General features: G+C 32.2%; 3 protein-coding genes across 7 annotated transcripts; 2 read left to right on the top strand and 1 right to left on the bottom strand.

Moving 5' to 3' along the window:
- Positions 1–14: 14 nt before the first annotated feature.
- Positions 15–1,526, top strand: LOC137829717 (putative GPI-anchored protein At5g19250). The gene is made up of 2 exons (XM_068636601.2): positions 15–200; positions 797–1,526. The coding sequence occupies exons 1-2, from the start codon at positions 110–112 to the stop codon at positions 1,303–1,305; spliced, it is 600 nt and encodes a 199-aa protein (XP_068492702.1). The 5' UTR covers positions 15–109; the 3' UTR covers positions 1,306–1,526.
- On the bottom strand, positions 1,468–4,583 carry LOC137829716 (peroxisomal adenine nucleotide carrier 1). 3 transcript variants are annotated; one of them, XM_068636600.2, is made up of 5 exons: positions 4,101–4,583; positions 3,403–3,634; positions 2,812–2,958; positions 2,538–2,698; positions 1,468–2,081 (listed from the first exon to the last, which is right to left on the bottom strand). In XM_068636600.2, exons 1-5 carry the CDS (start codon positions 4,241–4,243, stop codon positions 1,802–1,804), a joined length of 963 nt encoding a protein of 320 aa, XP_068492701.1. In that variant the 5' UTR covers positions 4,244–4,583; the 3' UTR covers positions 1,468–1,801. The 3 variants fall into 3 exon arrangements, with proteins under 3 accessions (XP_068492701.1, XP_090160576.1, XP_090160577.1); XM_090304450.1 differs by having other exon boundaries at positions 2,638–2,698; positions 4,101–4,525; XM_090304451.1 differs by having other exon boundaries at positions 4,069–4,525.
- Positions 4,584–6,385: 1,802 nt separating this feature from the next.
- On the top strand, positions 6,386–19,335 carry LOC137828516 (mitogen-activated protein kinase kinase kinase NPK1). Of its 3 annotated transcripts, XM_068635124.2 has the most exons (17): positions 6,386–6,800; positions 6,882–6,923; positions 7,141–7,206; positions 7,319–7,429; positions 7,522–7,602; positions 7,689–7,766; positions 7,864–7,946; positions 10,787–10,871; positions 11,005–11,105; positions 11,284–11,323; positions 15,695–15,754; positions 15,833–15,879; positions 15,958–16,165; positions 16,260–16,427; positions 16,581–16,906; positions 17,183–17,250; positions 19,032–19,335. In XM_068635124.2, the coding sequence occupies exons 1-17, from the start codon at positions 6,561–6,563 to the stop codon at positions 19,100–19,102; spliced, it is 1,875 nt and encodes a 624-aa protein (XP_068491225.1). In that variant the 5' UTR covers positions 6,386–6,560; the 3' UTR covers positions 19,103–19,335. The 3 variants fall into 3 exon arrangements, 2 of the variants coding, with proteins under 2 accessions (XP_068491225.1, XP_090161298.1); XR_016523365.1 differs by lacking the exons at positions 15,833–15,879; positions 15,958–16,165; positions 16,260–16,427; ... (1 more) ...; positions 17,183–17,250; positions 19,032–19,335 and adding an exon at positions 11,567–11,671 and having other exon boundaries at positions 6,415–6,800; XM_090305172.1 differs by lacking the exons at positions 6,386–6,800; positions 6,882–6,923; positions 7,141–7,206; ... (3 more) ...; positions 7,864–7,946; positions 10,787–10,871 and adding an exon at positions 11,567–11,671 and having other exon boundaries at positions 11,011–11,105.
- The last annotated feature ends 45 nt before the right edge of the window (positions 19,336–19,380 follow it).

The following is a 19,380-nucleotide window of genomic DNA, read 5'->3' on the forward strand; positions in this document are numbered from 1 at the left end:
TAGGAAACTTGTGTTTGAATTGAACCCCTCATATAGGATCCGAAAGTGCCAACCTTTTCTGCTATGTGAGGAGTCTTCATCTACACCTAACAACACTAAACAGCCAAGGATGGTGCTTCCCAAGTTCTCTCTGTGTTTCTGGCTTCTCCTTTCTCCCCTTCTGATTCTCTTCATGAACTATCCAGTTAAATGTGACAGTGGTGAGTACTTCTTGCTCTCTCTTGAATATGCTAGTGTTCATTATTGAAAGAACATTTTTCTTACTGATTTTAGTAATAAGCTAATGTAACTGAGTTTATGTTTTTCTGCTTTCTGGGTACTTGGTCATTTGTGTTGTGATTGTTATCTTTCTTTTGTTTCTCAATGCAAGCTAGGCCTGATTAGGAGACAGATCGATCTGGGATTATGAGTGTGCTAAATTGGACCAAAATATCACATGTAATTTGCATTATAGTTAACATATTTTAAAAAATTAATAAAAAGTTACTTTTGTTTCATATACTTAAGTCTTGTTCGAGGATAGATGTTTGTCAAAAGGAAAATTTGTATTTTCATGCACCACAAACAATCATATCATGCTTGTTCATGTATAAGTAAAAGGGGGAAGATGGTACTCTCTTCATCAAAATTTCATTTTATAAAGCATCTAAGGGCTCTCTTTTTTAAGGGTAGAATTAATTTTAAAATCTCTCGTGTCAAAATTTTCTGGCTTACATGCACATTCGCGGACGTTTGCATACTATTGAAGTTAACATGTTGAACCTGCACTTACCTCACCTTAACATTTTTTCTGCAGATGAGGAAGACAATCTTTATCAGGGTATCAACAAGTATCGAGCATCAATAAACTTGAAAGCTCTAACAAGGAATGACAATGCAGATTGCCTTGCTAATAAAATAGCTGACCAATTCAAGAAACAACCCTGCACAAATACCACAGGTGCTAACACCGTACCTGGCACTGAGCCTCAGTTTTCCAACTATCCAGACCTCTTATCAAAGTGTGACTTGGCTATTTCCAACACAAGGGATGGAAATATAATGCCTGTTTGTGTTCCTGGTCTCGTTCCAAGTCTTGTCCTCACTAATTTCACGAAATCTCTCTATTCAGATAGTCTCAATGACACAACATATACAGGAATTGGTATTGGTTCAGAAGATAACTGGATTGTTGTTGTCTTGACAACAAACACTCCTGCAGGAACCTTTTCTCCTTATAGTTCTAATGGTGCCAATTTGATTTCCAAATCTGGATTGCTTTATTGCTCAATGCTCTTCTTAGTTGGTTACATCTTCCTGTTATGAAACCAAGAGGATGGCCGTTGATAATGCTTTAGGGTTGCAATTTTGTTACCAACAAAATGTATTGCTTGTGTCAGGGTGAGCTGATTGAGATGCCCTTGTATAAGTGTTGTTTTTGTATTGTAATTCTATAGAATGCTAGAGACAAATAGGAGAAAGAAAGCATTGTTCCCAAAGGATTGTTATCTTGTTGTCATTATTATCAATAATATCATTTTTTTAGAGCTTGGCATCTGCCAAATGATACAAAAGCTAATATGGGGCTAACAGAAAACAGGCAATGTATAAACAAGTCTACTTTGATGCTAAGATCTAATGAGAAAAAAAAGCATAATAGATGGTCAGACTTCATTGGTCTGAAATGTCATTTTTGGCACTCCTTCAGAAACGCAGTCTAAACTGCTAGCTACACTCCTCACATTATTTTCCTCCATGGTAAACAAAGTCAATTTTAGCATATTCTTGGATGAAAAGTTGTTTTAAGAATTACTCATGACATTCAAATTGCTTTCAATTTGGGGGAATTCACAGATAGGTATCTTCCAATCATGAGCATTAGAATCCATGTGGACTTTGCGATCTTCTCCTTTACCATCAGAAGTAATGCAGAGCTGAGAACAGTTTTCACTATCTGCGCCTGCAATCCTTTGAAAAATCCCAATACACCTTCTCTTTTCCAAATAGTATAGAGTGCTCCAGAGATTGTCCTCTGTGCCTTCCTCTCAGCTTCTGTACTCTTATCATCATCTGATTCAGCAGCCTGAATCATGACCTTACACCTAACCAAAATTAAAAAATCTTTAATCAGCGAGTCCACAGCTTAGCATAAATAGAGAAAACACTATTGTATCACATTAGTTTTTTTTTATCACGATACTGGTGGAAACCGATTTAGATTACACCCCTGAGAAAGTAATTACATTGATCAAGAAAAATAATAACTCCTAGGATATTCAAGAGATCCAAGCCACAATACCAACTCACAGTGGAGTAACTCTTTTTAACCCCTCTTCCTATTTATTGGTAACATGCCCTATTTCTTAAACCAACTAAGTTAACTAAATAATGTAACTAGCTAACTAACTAATGGTATCTGTCAGATACATCTCAAGAGACAGCAGATCTGCATAAAATAAAAAATGATTTTTTTCTTCTTCTGCATAATATTCACCAGAATCAATAAAAGACGTAAGGTAACAAACTTTGGGGGAAACTAATTTAAATTGATCATCCACCTGATAGCTGGGTATGTCAAGCACGTAGCTGCACATTTTGAAACTGCACCAAGCATGAAAGCAGAAAATGCAGAGAGTGCTTCTGGGGATGACTTTGTACCTGTTTTTTTGCTTATCTTGCCCTTTAATATTCTCTGTTTCAGCTGATCGTATGCAGTATACTGTTGGGTAGAAAAACCCCTGTCTGAGTTAGGTAATCCTCAACTGAAACCTAATCTGGAAAAAGGGTTCCTCTCTACGTTTCATTTGTATAAATGCATCCTAAAAATGATACCTGAATGGATGGATTTGTTGTTAAAAGAATGGAAATGCCAAGTCCTTCATATGCTTCGCTCCATGTACCCTCTGAAAGGGTCTTCCAGAATCCCTTGGCTTTTCCAAATTCACTTGTCTGCATCCTCGAGGATGCTGTATCTAAGGGCTATAATATACAAGCACAAACTAGTGAAGATTGAGTAAGGAAAGGTTGAGTTCGGAGAGTACAAGAAATTAATTAGGAAACAGTTTGTTTCTTTTGTAAATAATATTACTTAACAAGTTACTTAAAAGAACACTGTATTGGTTGGTGATATTCCTTTCTTTTTCTCGCTGGATAATGTTCTTGCTATGACATGAACCAGAAAACCTACCCGAAACCCCAATACAACAGCTAAGCTTAGGTGACTCTTTGTTGATCACATACCACAAATGCCAAATATTGACCTTAGCTATAGTTGCTATGTCAACAGAATAATTACCCTCGGAATAAAAAAACTTAATTTCATGCTAATTTAAGAAAGGCCAGTTGGCATATTACAGAAAAGCACAACACATCTAAGTAACTAACAATAATTTTTCTCCAAAACATAATTACAAGTATGCTTGCCTGCGTTATTACTATTGTAAAGACCCCAGCAGCGGTGGCAACAATCAAATTTGCTGCTGTTCCAATGGACCTGTTTCCAGTTTTTTTCAAATACAGCTTCCTAAAGTAGCTGTATCCATAGAAATAAATGAAGGACGAAATGAAGGACTGCACGTTTTTTGTCCCAAGGCCTTGGTACAATGAAAGCACCTGACGGGTAGCAATTGCTTCCCATAAAACATCAGAAATACTCCTACACAAGAAGACAGAGCAACAAAATCAAATAAGCACAACTCACTATAAAATTCCTTCTTCCTAGAAAACATCAAGATAAAGCAAACGAACACCTGCAATTTTGGCAATTAGAAAGTTTTATTGTCATTGGCTTTTTACATTGAACCAGATTTTCTAGTGGAAGCAGTGACCAGCTTTACATGGCACACCCAATTTCCAGTTTTTATTGCTTCATTTTTTACCAAATAAAAGGGCTCTATAATCCAAACACACACTTAAACCTAATTTGTTTAATTTTGGCTTATGATCCAGACAAAACGCACTTACAAATAATGTCAACTACTACAATAATAAATACTAATAAGCTGCTTAAATAGAAATTGGGCAAAAATATCAAAATCAACCCAACCCTTCAAACAAGTACATATATTTCGGAATATAATTAAGTCGGACCCCCAAAATGTCAAAAGGGTGAAGAATGGAACTTGTATTTTCGCTGATGCTGAGCTTGAACTTCAGCTTGATATTTTGTCTTGCAAGTATCAAGAGGGTACAAGACGGTGGTACTAACAAGTGACCCAATGGCACCAGAAGTAGCTTCTGACAGTGATTCCAGATCAAGCTGCATCTTCTTTTCTCAACAATCCCAAAAAATCAAACAAATGATCAAACACAAGGTGAATAGAGTTACAAGACACAAAATTTATACTTGTTGGACAAAAGGGAATTGGGATTTGAAGGATACAAAACAAAAGGTGCTGTCTTTACGAGCTTCCAAGACACCCATGAAGTGAATAAGTTAAAGGACAGTAACTTGGTAAGGATTGGGCTGAATTGAATGCGAATGTTGAGCTTCCAACCTTCAAACTTTATGATACCGCTAATGAGGAAAAAAGACAAGCAATTAATTATCAGATAAAAATAGGTTCCTACCCATTTATATTATATTCACTTAGATAAAATGAATTAAGTTATATCTATACAAAAATAAATTATAAATTTAAACTAATTTATCAAAATCGTAATATGTAATATTGATAAAAATCCAAAACGTGGGCTAAGAAGAACTTGCATAAAAAAATATACGGTTGGATCGGTAACCAAAGAAAAAACAAAGAGACTATAGATAATAGCTTTCAATTTTATATAATATAATATTTATCTCTTTTAAAAAATACATTCATTGTGTTTAAAATATTTTCCCTGTGAACTTACTTGTAAAAGTTACGAGTTATCCAACAACGTAAATAAATGCAAAATTGTTAAAAATGATTTTTTGATAAAATTAAATAAGATTGTAAAAGAAATAATGATAAAAATTTTAAGCAATATTATAAATTTCATAAAATTAATCGAAATTAGTTAAAAATTCAGCAGCAAGTAAATATTAAACATAAAATCATATAATACAGTATTATAGAAAAAGATACTCAAATTACCATAATTAAAAAAAAAACAATACTTATATGAGAATCGAGAATCTATATAATTTGATAGACTCCTCTAAATCATCAAATTTTGAATGAAATTGATTAATTTTTTATGATTATTATATTATTATTATTATTATTTTATAAATTTGGATTATTTATGATTTTATTATTATTATTATTTTAAAAATTTATGTTTATAAATAATTAAACTATCTTTACTATTATAAATAATTAAATTTTAAATTTTAATTATATTAATAATATTGATAATATTATTATTTATTATTTATTATTTTGTTAATAATATTATTAAATATTTGTATTATATAAATTTATTTAATATTTATTATTATATTATATTATTTAACCAATTATTTTATAATATTAAATAATCATATATTAATGTATTTACGTTAAGATGATGGATAATCGATTATAAGTAATATATAGTTGACTTTTTTTTATTCTTTATTTAGTTGGAAGCTCCTCACTTGATTTCATTACTTTATATTATAATGACATAATTTACGCTTATTAAATAACAATTATTCACACATGAATGTAACATAAATATGTTATTAAACTATATAAATTAAGTAAACTAAACATAATATAAACATAATTATTGATTATATACTATTATGATTGATAATATAATATCATATAATTAATTATAATTATAATTTTATATAACTGATTATGGTATTTTAAAAATTAATTTTGTTTTGTCTCTTCACGTATAATTCATCTTAGTAATAATGTTTCTCAACAAATTATCATATCATCAACAAATCATCATAACGTTTCAACGAACACCACGACCAATCACAAATGTCAACACAACATCAAGATCTCTACATTCAACATGTAAACGAATACATGTGCAATGAACAATGGTCATGCATAACTGTCATACATAGTCAAAAGTAAAATGATATTTTTTTATTTACCTAAATTTCACTTGACTTTCTCTCGATCTCACCATGTAAGCGATAATGCGAAAACGATCTAATCCCTCAATTCCATACTCATAATAAATAAATAAATTAAAACATAAATAAATACCTCAAATTGGTTAGAATGAATAGTAAGAACCAAATACAATTGAGTTAAATTTTTATTACAAACAAGATTTATCCATCACTTATATAGAAGTTTTAAAATTCATTAATTTCCATATTAACAAAAATTTAGACATTTTAAAAATTTAGATTCACTTCTAATATACTATCTAATAGCATTTTTTTTAAAACAAATAAAAGCACCCAACATAAAAAAGGAACTTTAAAATAATGGGTCATAAAGCATTGAAATTAGGGGCATACCATTCATGTGATGCGATGGGGCCATTCAAAAGTCAAAAGAAGATGACCGTTGGGATACACTGTCCAGCAGGGAGCAACCATCATTTTGAAAAACTCATCATCTGCTTCCTTCCTTCTTTCAAATATTGCATTCCTCGCACTCACGCCAACAACGCCACCCTCACCAAACCCTAGCCATAGCCACAATATGCAAGACTTTTTGGGCTCTCTTCGCCGGTCCCTGGTTTTCCGAGCCGGCGGCGACGATGCTCCTTTTTCCGGAATCGCCGACAAGCTTGGCTCTGCCATTCGCAAATCGCGAATAGCATTGAAACCTCCTCCTCCTCCCATCCGGTGGCGCAAGGGCGAGTTGATTGGTTCCGGCGCCTTCGGTCACGTCTACATGGGAATGAACCTCGATTCCGGGGAGCTTATTGCCATCAAACAGGTCTACTTCTGATTCGTCGTTTTTTTTGCTATAATTTTGTTTGATTACGTACTAATTGTTCAATTTCTGGCTTTCTGTTAGGTTTTAATCGCGCCTGGTAGCGCTTACAAGGAGAATACACAGGTGAAAATGTGGTTTCACTTTTACCTGATTTTAGTACTGCTACTGTGCTATAGGTTTACATTGTTGAGCTTCGTGGAAGTGTTTGTAGTGGTCATGGTGTGGAATGAGTGATATGTATCACTTCACATCTTGTGTGTAAAACAATAGTGCTCTTGTTTTGTTTAAGCTGGTTGATGTTTTACGTTATGATTGATATGTGCAAAATCTGTTGAGTCAGGCTAATATTCGGGAGCTCGAAGAAGAAGTCAAGCTTCTCAAGAATCTTAAACATCCAAATATTGTTGTGAGTGTGGTCTTATTATGCGAATCAGAGTACTTCGATTCCTTGGTGTTCAATAATGTACTAAGTGCTTTCCCCCCTCCATTTTTTGTTTGTTATTTATTTATCATGATAGAGATACTTGGGAACTGCGAGAGAGGAGAATTCCTTAAATATTCTGCTGGAGTTCGTACCTGGTGGTTCTATCTCATCACTTTTGGGGAAATTTGGATCCTTCCCTGAATCCGTAAGTGATGTTCATTCATTATTTTATGAAGCACATAAAGAATTAATCGCGTTGTGATTCTTTTGTTGCACAATGTTAATTTTTTTTTTCAGGTTATAAGAATGTATACGAAACAGCTTTTATTAGGCCTTGAATACCTTCACAATAATGGGATTATTCACAGAGATATTAAGGTACCGCGTTTTTACTTTTACTTTTAGAAGGCTCTCGGCTTTGGTGCCTCTCTTTGTCATTTTGGTCAATGTGTTGTTGGATACAGGGAGCCAACATTCTAGTTGATAACAAAGGGTGCATTAAACTTGCAGACTTTGGTGCATCCAAGAAAGTTGTTGAACTGGTATGATACTATTGATGTTATTAGTTCTTTATGATCTTGCGAGTTTCTTGGGTAACATGTTTCCGGCCATGATGTCTGAATTTGTGGATTGATATAGGCTACTATCAATGGTGCAAAATCAATGAAGGGCACTCCACACTGGATGTCCCCTGAAGTTATTTTACAAACAGGACATACAATGTAAGTGTATGAGTAATACTAAAAAGGTTATCATCATAGTACTGTCAAGTATTTTTAAGATTTATTTGTCACAATAAATGTTTTCAAAAGGAAATAGTTTTGTATGATATCGATAGGGAGGAAATATTTATCTGTTTTGAATGGTGGTTTTATAAAAATTCTCGGATTGTATTCATATTCATAGTGAGGCTTATGTCACTGTTTTTGAGTTGTGAATTGCTGAACTAATTTTTGAATTGTGAATCACAGTTTGTATCCAATTGTAAGATTTGAGACAATGGAAAGTTACTTCAAATATTGTATAGATTATATACAGTGTTCAATGTAAAACAAATTTCTTAGTTATATCTAAGATTGTAAAGTTTCTATTTTGGAAGAAAGGAAACAAAGCAATTAGATAGCTAAATAGTGTTACAACTTACATGCATTAAATGATTGAGTGACAAAAAAAGCAAAGAATAATGAAATTGGATAAGTTCATAAGTGTTTCTTCAGTTCTGTTCAATTAAAAATTTAATGTTATGTAACTCTCAATTTTTTTATGAGAATTGATAATGAAAAGTAAAAGAAAGAAGAAGTATGAATGGTTGAATCGTGTTATTCATGTCCATGATACAAATTTGTAAGATTCAGTATGTGTTTTGAGATACAAAGTTGAATGATTTGGAGGAATATGAATAGTAGGATTCAAATAATTTTGAACGGCAATAAGAGGATATATTACACAAACTTTTTTGGTGATATTCTTTTTGTTTGCCCCTCAAGCTGTTTCCTTTCATTATAAGGAATGACAACTTTGTATTTTGGTCAATGGATAATTAAATTTAAGCCTTCAAAGTAGTGAATTCTAGAAATTAAGCTCACTTGTAAAGCCAATATCTCTGATTTTTTTTCTCTCTAGGTATATCATTGTTTTCATCCTTTATCAGTATCTTATTCATCAGAATTTTTTTTCAGATCCCTTGAGTCTCAAGTTGAAATGTTTCCTATGGAGCTGGCCTCACAACTAATTATTGATAATATAACTTAGCAATTTTTAGGTTGGAGGTTTGGTCTACATGTGCTGTAAACCTTAAAAATTCACAAGGTGAAATAGTGAGGCACATTAATGGAAACCTTGTAGATGTTGCTTATGCCTTTGGTTCTGACTTCTAAAAGTATATGCCTTCATCATAGCCCTTACGCATAAACAAACAATATCTGTTTATAGTTACTTAAGGATAAGCTGGTCATTTTTTTTTCTTCATTGTATACTTGTTTTATAGTCCTCCTATTTAAGCCTCATTTTCTTTTCTTTTCAAAAGTTCACTTGTTATGGATTCATTTCTTGTTTTGATACAATCAATGAGTTCTTGTAGAAGCAATGTGTGAACCACATTTGGCATCCTTTTCTTATTAGTATAACAAATGAAATATTCTCATTTATTGGCCTACCAAAACCTTCAAAATAATTTACAAATCATTTGTAAAATATTCGAACAATAAAGGATATAGTATTGATATTTAAATTACCTTTATTTACATATTAGCAGGGTAATGAATTTAGGATGAACAACAAAAGCATCTTTCGGGAATTTAGGTGCTATATTAAGTAGTGTTAGGATCTAAGCACAAGACGAGAGTCCAACCCAAAGGTTGGAGAACTTCAAGGCTTAAGTACAACATCAAATATCTTATCTTACTTAATGTCATACTCCTATAGACAACAACTTTAACCCTATTGACACTAACCCTATTTGATGACTTTACTATGTAATAGTATTTGGTTTGTACCTTAATCCAATGTTTTGTGAGTTCAACTCTTAATTAAAGCACCAATTTTAGAAGTTAAGACATTAGAAGAAAATCTATCTTGGAAGACTAGTCCATTGGATGGGAGAACTTCAAGGTTTTAATACCACATTTAGTAGCTTATACTCAATATGGGACTCTTAGCAAGTACCATATTTGTTTTCATATTAATAAAAACAAGACGTTCAATTATTAATTTCTAATTAATGTAGTTGTGATAATTTCACATTACTTCTTTTGAGATTTTCTATGTACTCTAGTGTCCAATGAAACAATTGTTGTTCTAGAAGGATGATGCAAACCTTAACTTGTTTCTTAGTGCTCCATTCTTGATTATGAACATCTAACTCCACTCCCAAACCTCTAATCAACATATAACCTAGTTAAGGATCTACAATATGGACTAAGCATCTAATATGTAATGGTTTCTGTTTTTTAAAATTGTTTGTGGCTCATGACGTATGCATTTAAATATTTTTTTCTTTCATTTTTGATGGAAATGAATTTAGAAAAAGAATCACAAGTTTAAAATTATAGAGTGAATCATGTGATGTCTTTCTTTCTTTTAAGAAACATGTGGATTTTTCAGCCATTGTGAAGGCATTCTAAAGTTCTGATGAAAGCCTGGTAATGATTTGAGTTTTTTAAAATTGTTTCTGGCTCTTGAAGTATGTGTTTAAACTTTTTCTTTTCTTTTCATTTTGTTGGAAATGAATTTGAGAAAAAAACAATGAGTTTAAATTATAGAATCAATTGAGTCTTTCTTTCTTTAAGAAGCATGTGGATTTCAATCATTGCGAAGCAATTTTAAAGGTCCGGGGAAATCCTAGTAAATAGATAAGAGTCAAACTTCTAATGCAAATTATGGAAATATGTTTCATTATTCTTTTTAAATTTTGGAAAAATCTAAACTAAGCGACAAAAATGACGTTTTATAATTTCTCACAAACTACTTAGTTTGTGCCTATGTTTTTTGTCATTTTGATCATTAGATTTGATTAGAGATATTGACTATTCTTTGTGACAAATTCTAATTTGTGATTATTAAGCTCCACTGATATATGGAGTGTTGCATGCACTGTGATAGAGATGGCCACTGGAAAGCCTCCATGGAGTCAACAATATCCCCAAGAGGTAATGAAAGCCTCACCTAACATAGTAATCTAGTTTTATCATCGACATTCACCAATTAATATCTGTTGTGTGAGTGCATATATATGTGATGGTTCAATGACATGCTTTCACTTAAAATTCTCTTTTTTCTTAGGTTTCAGCTCTTTTCTATATTGGGACAACTAAATCTCATCCACCCATACCTGAACATCTGTCTCCTGAGGCAAACGACTTTTTGCTGAAATGTTTCCACAAGTACATACATATAATATTTTTTCCATTATAGTACATATATATAATGCTTTTTCCATTATGATGATTCTATTTTATTTTAATTACATTTGTTTTTTAAAAGGCTAGTGATTCAATTTGACTTTTAGGTTAAGAATGCTAATTTGAGTTTTAATCATTATGCATTAATTTGTGGTGATAGGGAGCCAGATTTAAGACCTTCTGCATCAGAGTTGTTACAGGTATTTTTGCATATTTCCCCCCCTTTTTCCCTAACTTGTACAATATCAACTATAATCACATACTATTAAGGCTAGTAATTGAGAGAACTCATTGACTCAGAGAGAAGTTAATGCTCTTGTTTACTTGATTTTAGTAAAAATTGAACTACATTGGTGAGATTACATGGGTCCTTGATTTTATGATCATCGATCATATAACTGGTAATAAATCCTTTTATTTTCTTTCACAATATGCTCTTGTAGGATCTGCTTCTGCTTACATTATACCATTAACAATCTTCAACAATTTCCTTTAATGGTATGGGGACCTTCAAGCCTCTAGTTCCATTGTTTCTATTGCACACAATGGTAATGATTTTGTCTGCATGTCTCACTCTTTGAACTATCGAGTCCTTGATTTTGCAGTCACTAATCATATAATTGTTAGTAAATTTTTAAGCTTCTCTTTCTACTTTTGGTTATTTACCTTTTGTCACCACAACAAATGGTTTTCAAACACAATCTCAAGGCTTTTGTATTTCCATACTTTTCCTTCTCTTTCTATTCATAATGTTCTATGTGACCCTAAGGCTCCCTTTAATTTATTATCCATCATTAAACTTATGTGGCCTCAGGATTGTATAACTTTTTGTAAAGATTTTGTTTTCCAACAAGAAAAGAGGATGTGACAAATAACTTTAGATGTGAGTCTCATTGCCTCTATTAGCTGAACATGCCTTCTCTTATTGAATAGACAACAACATCCCCACTCCTGATCCATGCTTAGTTACAAAATCCAAGTCTCGATAATTGATAAGTTTTTAAATAGTTAACTTATAGTCTTCACAAACAATGTTGTTAAAATCGCGATCTAGATCGTAAAATCGCACGATTTTGCGATTTTTTGGGAATGGTGGATTGTCTTTGATTCGTGACTCGGCCCAAAAGTGTTTTATAAAGACACTTATCAGAAACCCTAAAAAACCCTAATATCAAACTCAATACTGAAAAGCTTGTCACCGTTGTGCCTCTGCCGTTAGCTCCCCACAAGCTCCCCTCTCTTTTATTTCATTTGGTGTTGTTTGTGTTTGCGGGTGGAGAGGTTGAGTTTTTATCCTATGATTAGTATGAATGAAATCATTTGGAGGAAGATGATTATCCTATGATTAATATAAATGATCTTGGATAGTTTATTTGTATTAAACATTTATGAATTTATTGGTTGTTCTATTTTATGCATGACCAGTTTATGAATTATGAATATATTTTTAATTATGTTATGTATAGTAATAACTCGAGTAGTAACTGTTCCAAGTCAAGTTACGATCCTCAAGTTACGAGTTTTCATTCCCTCTTCGATCCTTTTCCGAGTTATGAGTTTCACAACATTGTTTCCAAGTTAGAATTCTTATTTTGTGAGTTATTTCAATTAGGTACATATTCATAGTTCTTATTCTAGTCATGTTATTATTCAGGTTTTGTCTTTTTCTTTAGTCCATTTATAGATGTATAGGTCCAAGTTATATTTCCTCTATATTAGGGTTTAGGGTCAAAATATCTTATTACTTTTGTAGATGATTTTTCTCATTGTACTTTTTGATATTTAATGAAAGATCTTTCAAAATTGTTTTCTGTTTTCAATCCTTTTATCATGAAATCCAAAACGGTAAATAGTTGATTCAATACAACAAGTATTGACATATTTCATTTTTAGTATAATAAGAAAAAAAAAATACAAAAACTTTAATTTCATTAGTTTATTTGAACTTGTTAATGCTTAAGGTAATTGAACATGCGTTTAATTCCTTAGTAATTGCCACTTTTTTTCTTACTATACTTAAAGCGAAATACATCAATACTTGTTGTGAACCGACTATCTTCCCAATCTAAAATCAATTTGATATCTCTATTTGTAGTTTAGAAAATGACAATGTGTGTGGGTATTTTTCTACCCAATCAAACCTTTACAACATCCCATACCTAGAACAAAATTGGGTTGCTAAACAGAGAACCAAACATCTTTAATTTCTAATTTTCAATCCTTTTTCATGAAATCATAAGATCAATTGTGTATTCTCTATTCGTACTTTACAAAGCAATAGTGCATGAGTATTTTGTCAACTCAGTTTCTAATCTTTATGACATCTCATGCGTGTTGCTTAAAACATTTTGTCTTTGTATCCCTCAACAAAATGAGCTTGCCAAAAAACAAAACATTTTCTTGAAGAACATACGAACTTTTCATATTCCTCACCAATTTTGATGCCATACTTACGTGTTATATCTAATGAACCACATGTCTTCCTCCATCTTGAAAGATATAATCCCCTCACTAAGTTTTATATGTTGACCACTTTCTTCTCATCCTTTACAGTCTCGAATCTTAAGTTCTACATGTTCTGTTCTGCTTGAGGAAATTTTACTTGGAGAAACCTCCTTACATGTTACTCAAGGAAAGTCTTCTAGTCATGTATGTCAACTGCGAAAAATCTTTATATGGATTCAAGCAATTACTCAAGGAAAGTCAAATATGTCAACTGGGAGAAATCTTTATATGACCTGAAGCAGTTACCCATATCACGGTTCCATAGATTTTAGTATTTTGATTAAATAATTTTGTATGACGCAGAGTGAGGCTGACGACCACTTTGTCTTCCATCATCACTTGCATGTTGGTTGCACTTGTTTTTGGTTTTTTGTTGTTGATGACATTGTGATCATGGGTAGTGATCATCTTGGTATGACATAGGTGAAACACCATTTTTTCAAGCATTTTCAAATGAAGGATCCTGGCTAACTAAAATATTTCTTGACATAGTTCAAAAGTGGGCTCATCATATTCCATAGGAAGTGTGCAATGAATATTCTAAAGGAATATTGGGATGCAGTAACTCCTATTGTTTGATATATCAAAGGAGCTCTAGGAAAGGTCTTTTATATATATAAGGAATATTGGAACGCAGTGACTCATGTTGTTTGGTACATCAAAGGAACTCTAGGAAAGGGTCTTTTGTATCAAACAAAGGACATGCTCGAATTGTGGGGTATTATGATGTAGATTGGGTGTACTCCCCATTGATCACCTCTAGTTTTTCTATATATTATCAGAAACGAAGTATCAAGCTATGGTTGTAGCTATTGTCAAGAGTTTGTATGGTTCAGAAAGTTGCTTCAAGAACTAAAGTTTGGGAATTTTACACAATTATCACTTATATATTCAAGTAGCCATGTCTTGCATATTGCCTCAAATCTAGTATTCCCTAAAAGTAAAAGCATATTGAAGTTAATTGTCACTTTGTTGGAGAGAAAGTCATGTTCAGGGAAATATTTACTAGCTTAGTCAATTACTATAATCAACTAGTAGATATTTTAATTACGATTCTAAGGGGTCCTTAGATTAATATATCAAGTTTGGTATATATGACCTTGCTCCAACTTGAAAGAGAATGTTAGAATCCTATAGATTTAACAACTAATGATATTAGGATCAATTAGATTGATTCTATATTTATGTTATTAGTTTAAAATAGGTAAATGTTATTAGTTTTGTATATATGACCTTGCTCCAACTTGAAAGAGAATGTTAGAATCCTATAGATTTAACAACTAATGATATTAGGATCAATTAGATTGATTCTATATTTATGTTATTAGTTTAAAATAGGTAAATGAATATTCTGTAATAATCTCTTATAACTTGAATAGCTCCTATGTTGTCTCAACACATGTGAATCATCATATGTTTTCTTAATTTCTCTCTTCTTAACACTTACAAATTAGATTCTTCTAGTATGATATCCTTGCAATAACAGATCCTAATTAAATAAGGAAACAACTCATAAAATACAATCCCAAGAGAGATACTCTAAATTATTCTGATATGATAGCACCAAATATTCTTCATATTTCTAACAATGATGTACAGTTGCAACATGGGCCAATTTTTCTGATCCATAATGGCGAGTAAAAGTCTGAAAATGGTTAACTGGTGATAAGATTTCCACGAGTTCATTACCGTCATGTTGTATGTGTAACATTTAGCTATTAAATAGTCCTTATGCACTGTTGTCATCTGCCTCAAACTTAGTATTGAATTTCCAAAAACCATATCAAGGTTTTGTAATCAAGAGAAAACTCATGAACTCGGTAAGTGAAGCTCTTGTTAATTGATTTCAGTAAAAATAAACTGAATGAATTATTATTACACATGGTTTTGGTTCTAAAATGCCTTAATCCACCAATAACTTAAGTTAACTACAAGATAGAACAAAAATAGATAACAGCTAAAGTCAGTAACAACTAGCCCAACTGTGGAACATTCTTTTGAAATTGTTTTACTTAGGTTTTCCTTCAAAGTTACTGTAGTGATTCTGCAATATTTATCATCTGCAGCATCCGTTCATCACCTGTGACTATCATGGATCTCATTCAGTCTTACGCAGTTCAATCAGGGTTAGTGTCCACTTTGTGAGTATATATGATGCACACCATAACTTGCTTTTTATCAACTATTTATTTTTCCTATCTCAGGATTCTTGCAGTAAGATGGCAACATATGGAATGAACTCTAGAACCTTGTAAGTATATCTTTTATTCTTGGTGAAACTTCTTATGGGTATGGAGGATCAACTAAGATTACCATATTGGTTCTGCAGCTTGGATTCTGTCCAGGGATCAACTTGCACTGGCTTGAAGGATGTTTGTCAGATAGATAGCATAAAGTTCTCAACTGTATATCATAAAGCAGATTCCTACCAGAGAGCGGACAACAATGATGATGACATGTGTGTGATGGATGAAGATGATTTTTTGATTGGTTCACCAGTAAAATCTGAATCTCTATTAGCTTCTGATGATACCAAGGTGTCAAGTCTGTTTCATTCTTCCACTGTTTTAGATGTTTCCATTTATGATTAGTAAATTTTTTAACACTGAACTGCTCAATTTTCTGGTATAGAGTTGCAATCCTTTGAGCAGACCTGCGGATGACCATCCTTGCAATTTTAATGAAACCCAATATTCAGAGAAAAACAGACCGAACTTGTCATTGTCAAGTGAGCCTCCAGGAACCGAAGATGATGAAGAAGTCACTGAATGTAAAATTAGAGACTTCCTTGATGCTAAGGTGCTATTTTAATTCAACACCATATATTTGTTAACTTCCTATATAGAATTACTCAATTGTTGTTACTTTTGTATTGTGTTTTGTTTTTTCTTTAAATGTAGCATTATTAAGATTACAAACCTGTTTTAATTTTATTTTAATGAATTACATTAGGCCCTTGAACTCAAGAAGCTCCAAACACCTCTTTATGAAGAATTCTTTAACATATCAAATGCAGCCATTGCTCCTACTCCCTTTTCAAAGAGGAAAGTTATTTCGGGTGTCCCAAATGTAACATCAAAAGTCAGATCGCCTAGTCAGGCTTGGAGACGATTCTCAATGGTTGGCAGTGCTACTGTAGCAAGCCCTGGGAGTCATACCATATACCGATCGAAGCATAGTGGTGCTCACTGTCAACCTTTGCAAGAAATTCAGCCACCTGAGCTGAATGAATCAAAGGAGACTCTTCATGATGCTCAGCTAGAATCATCTAGTGTAAGGTATGTATCTGGTGCTTGATAGTAAGTGCAATTTTATGGAGAAAAATTATATTCAGTACTATAGGCACTGTTAATATTGTTCTCTATATAGATTTGGAGTTTTACCTCAGTAATCTGCATAATAAATAGTTTTGTTAAATGCATCGCATTTTACCGAAATAAAACACCAAATCTGATTGGAAATTAGCACCTATGTATGATACTGTATATAAGTTTTGTCCTTTTATTTTTTCTACCGGTATGTGGAAATTGGACGAAAATTATTTTTATCTGCAGCTCAAACTTCTCTGAGAGGCAAAGGAAATGGAAAGAAGAATTGGTTGAAGAGCTCGAGAGGAAGCGAGGCAAGTTTCTCTTTTTACCAATTGTAAAATGAATGCAGTTTACTTTTTTTTTCTTCTTCTTTTTGCTGCATGTATATGAGGGCTGGTTTTCCATTTAGAATATATAAGATATCTCTAAAAAGAGTATATATTCCTTTCCTGCCATTTGGTCAGCTTGCAAGATGAGCTACAAACCCTGCTCCCTCCTAACCAATCCAATTACATTTTTGTGGGTTAGATTGGGTAATTGGGGTTGGGTTGAGTTTTTTAGTGTCTCCAATAAGAATTGGTTTGAGGAATTGATTTCTGAATTTCGAACCTGATTGAACCCAACTACATAATAAATAAATACATAATAACAATATGAATTTTCTAATAATTTTACTATAAAAAATGAATTTATATTTTTATCATGTTAATATTATTTTTGTTTGTTATAAGTATTCTTGTTATCTTTTAATACGAAACATTGAAAATATTTATTTTGAGAATATTAAGAGGTGTTATTTTTTCAAAACAATTTAAGCTATCCAATCTATTTATAGTTAAGCTGGATTGGATCCAGCTGCTAAATAAAAAAAAGGGTAAACTTGACTCAATTAGTTTTAATTGGATTAATAAAAAAATATATTAAATTTGGTTCAATGGACCACTTACACCCCTAATGCAAATGTTGAATAGAACTTGGAAATGTCCATTACAAATGGACTTGGGCTTGTCCTATGGAACTCTGATTGAGAGTTCAAGGACCTTTTTATCTTTTAGCCTAAAAGGTTGGTCCAAACACATTTTCAATTTAAATTAGATAACACCATTTGGAGGTGTTCTCCAGCTCGAGCCTTCCAACCTATGAAGCTCAGACACTCCTCTTAAATGAGGTGTCGGTGTCGGATACTCGTATCGGACGAGACTTCTATGATACTTGTAGAACACGTATCCTTGAAGTGTCTAATTTAAAAAGTATTTGTTGGATTTATAACAATTCTAGTATGATTCTAATACAATTTTAAAAAGAAAAAATACATTAATTTTCTAAAACTCATGAAAATTGTATAAATTTTTATTATAATTATAAAAATAAGAAACAAATCCTTTTGAACCAGTCATGAAAAACATCTTTTTGCTCAAAAAAATAATCTGGAACATACTTGTGCACATAAATCTTTATTATCAATTTATATACCATGTCTTACATTTTAGAGATTGTACAACATTTTCTTCAGCATTTAGTCTTTTATGTCTAGTTACAAATTATTCACTTCAATTTTACGCTTTTAGCAATTTATTATTGAAGTTTTACTTTTGTCAGTTACCCATCCGAACTTCAAGCATTTACTTTCTTCTATTTTTTCCTCATGGATCCCTTAATGCTAACAATACAGCATTTCTTTAGCATTTGTCCTTATTATGTCATGTTACAACAATTCACTTCAATTTTACACTTTTAGCAAGTTACTCCTAAACTTTTACTCTCATAAATTACCCATCTGAACTTCAAGCATTTTAGCTTTATACTATTTTCATCAATAATTTTACTTTGTCAAGCACAAACCATGTCATTATGTTTATTTTTTCCTCTAACGCAACTAAATTGCCAAATGTCTAAAGGTTAAAGCAGGTACCCACTTTATTGCTAGAAAACGTGGGGGCTTATTTTCTTTCCTTAGATTGCTAGGAAATCAAATCTATATTTGAAAAGCAACCTCCATGGCACATGTTTGTACATTAAAGTTTGCTGACAAAACGTTTTATCTTGGATAAAATTAATCTTAAACTATTTCTGACATTAAAGTATATTTCAGAGATTATGCGTCGGGCCGGAACTGGAGGAAAGATTACATCTCCAAAGGATCACAAATTTTATGAAGCCTGATGGTTTACTCATTGTCTTTTCACTAGGCTACTGACATTTTACTACAGGGAGAAGAAAGCGTTTTTCCCTTGGAGAAGTCATATGTAATCTTGCAATGTCATCAAATAAGATGTTGCAACAAAGTTGGAAATATTTTGTCAATTAAATGTATTATAGCGGGATATGCTTCATAGAGTGTACTGAGTTATGTATAAACATATATAATGGAAAGATGCAAAGAAAATTTAGTCTGAGTACCGAGTTGGGTATAAATAATGCGTAGTTGCCATTTATTTACT

Source organism: Phaseolus vulgaris, chromosome 7 (genome assembly GCF_051622355.1).
Source record: "Phaseolus vulgaris cultivar YP4 chromosome 7, ASM5162235v1, whole genome shotgun sequence".
NCBI classification, from domain to species: domain Eukaryota; kingdom Viridiplantae; phylum Streptophyta; class Magnoliopsida; order Fabales; family Fabaceae; genus Phaseolus; species Phaseolus vulgaris.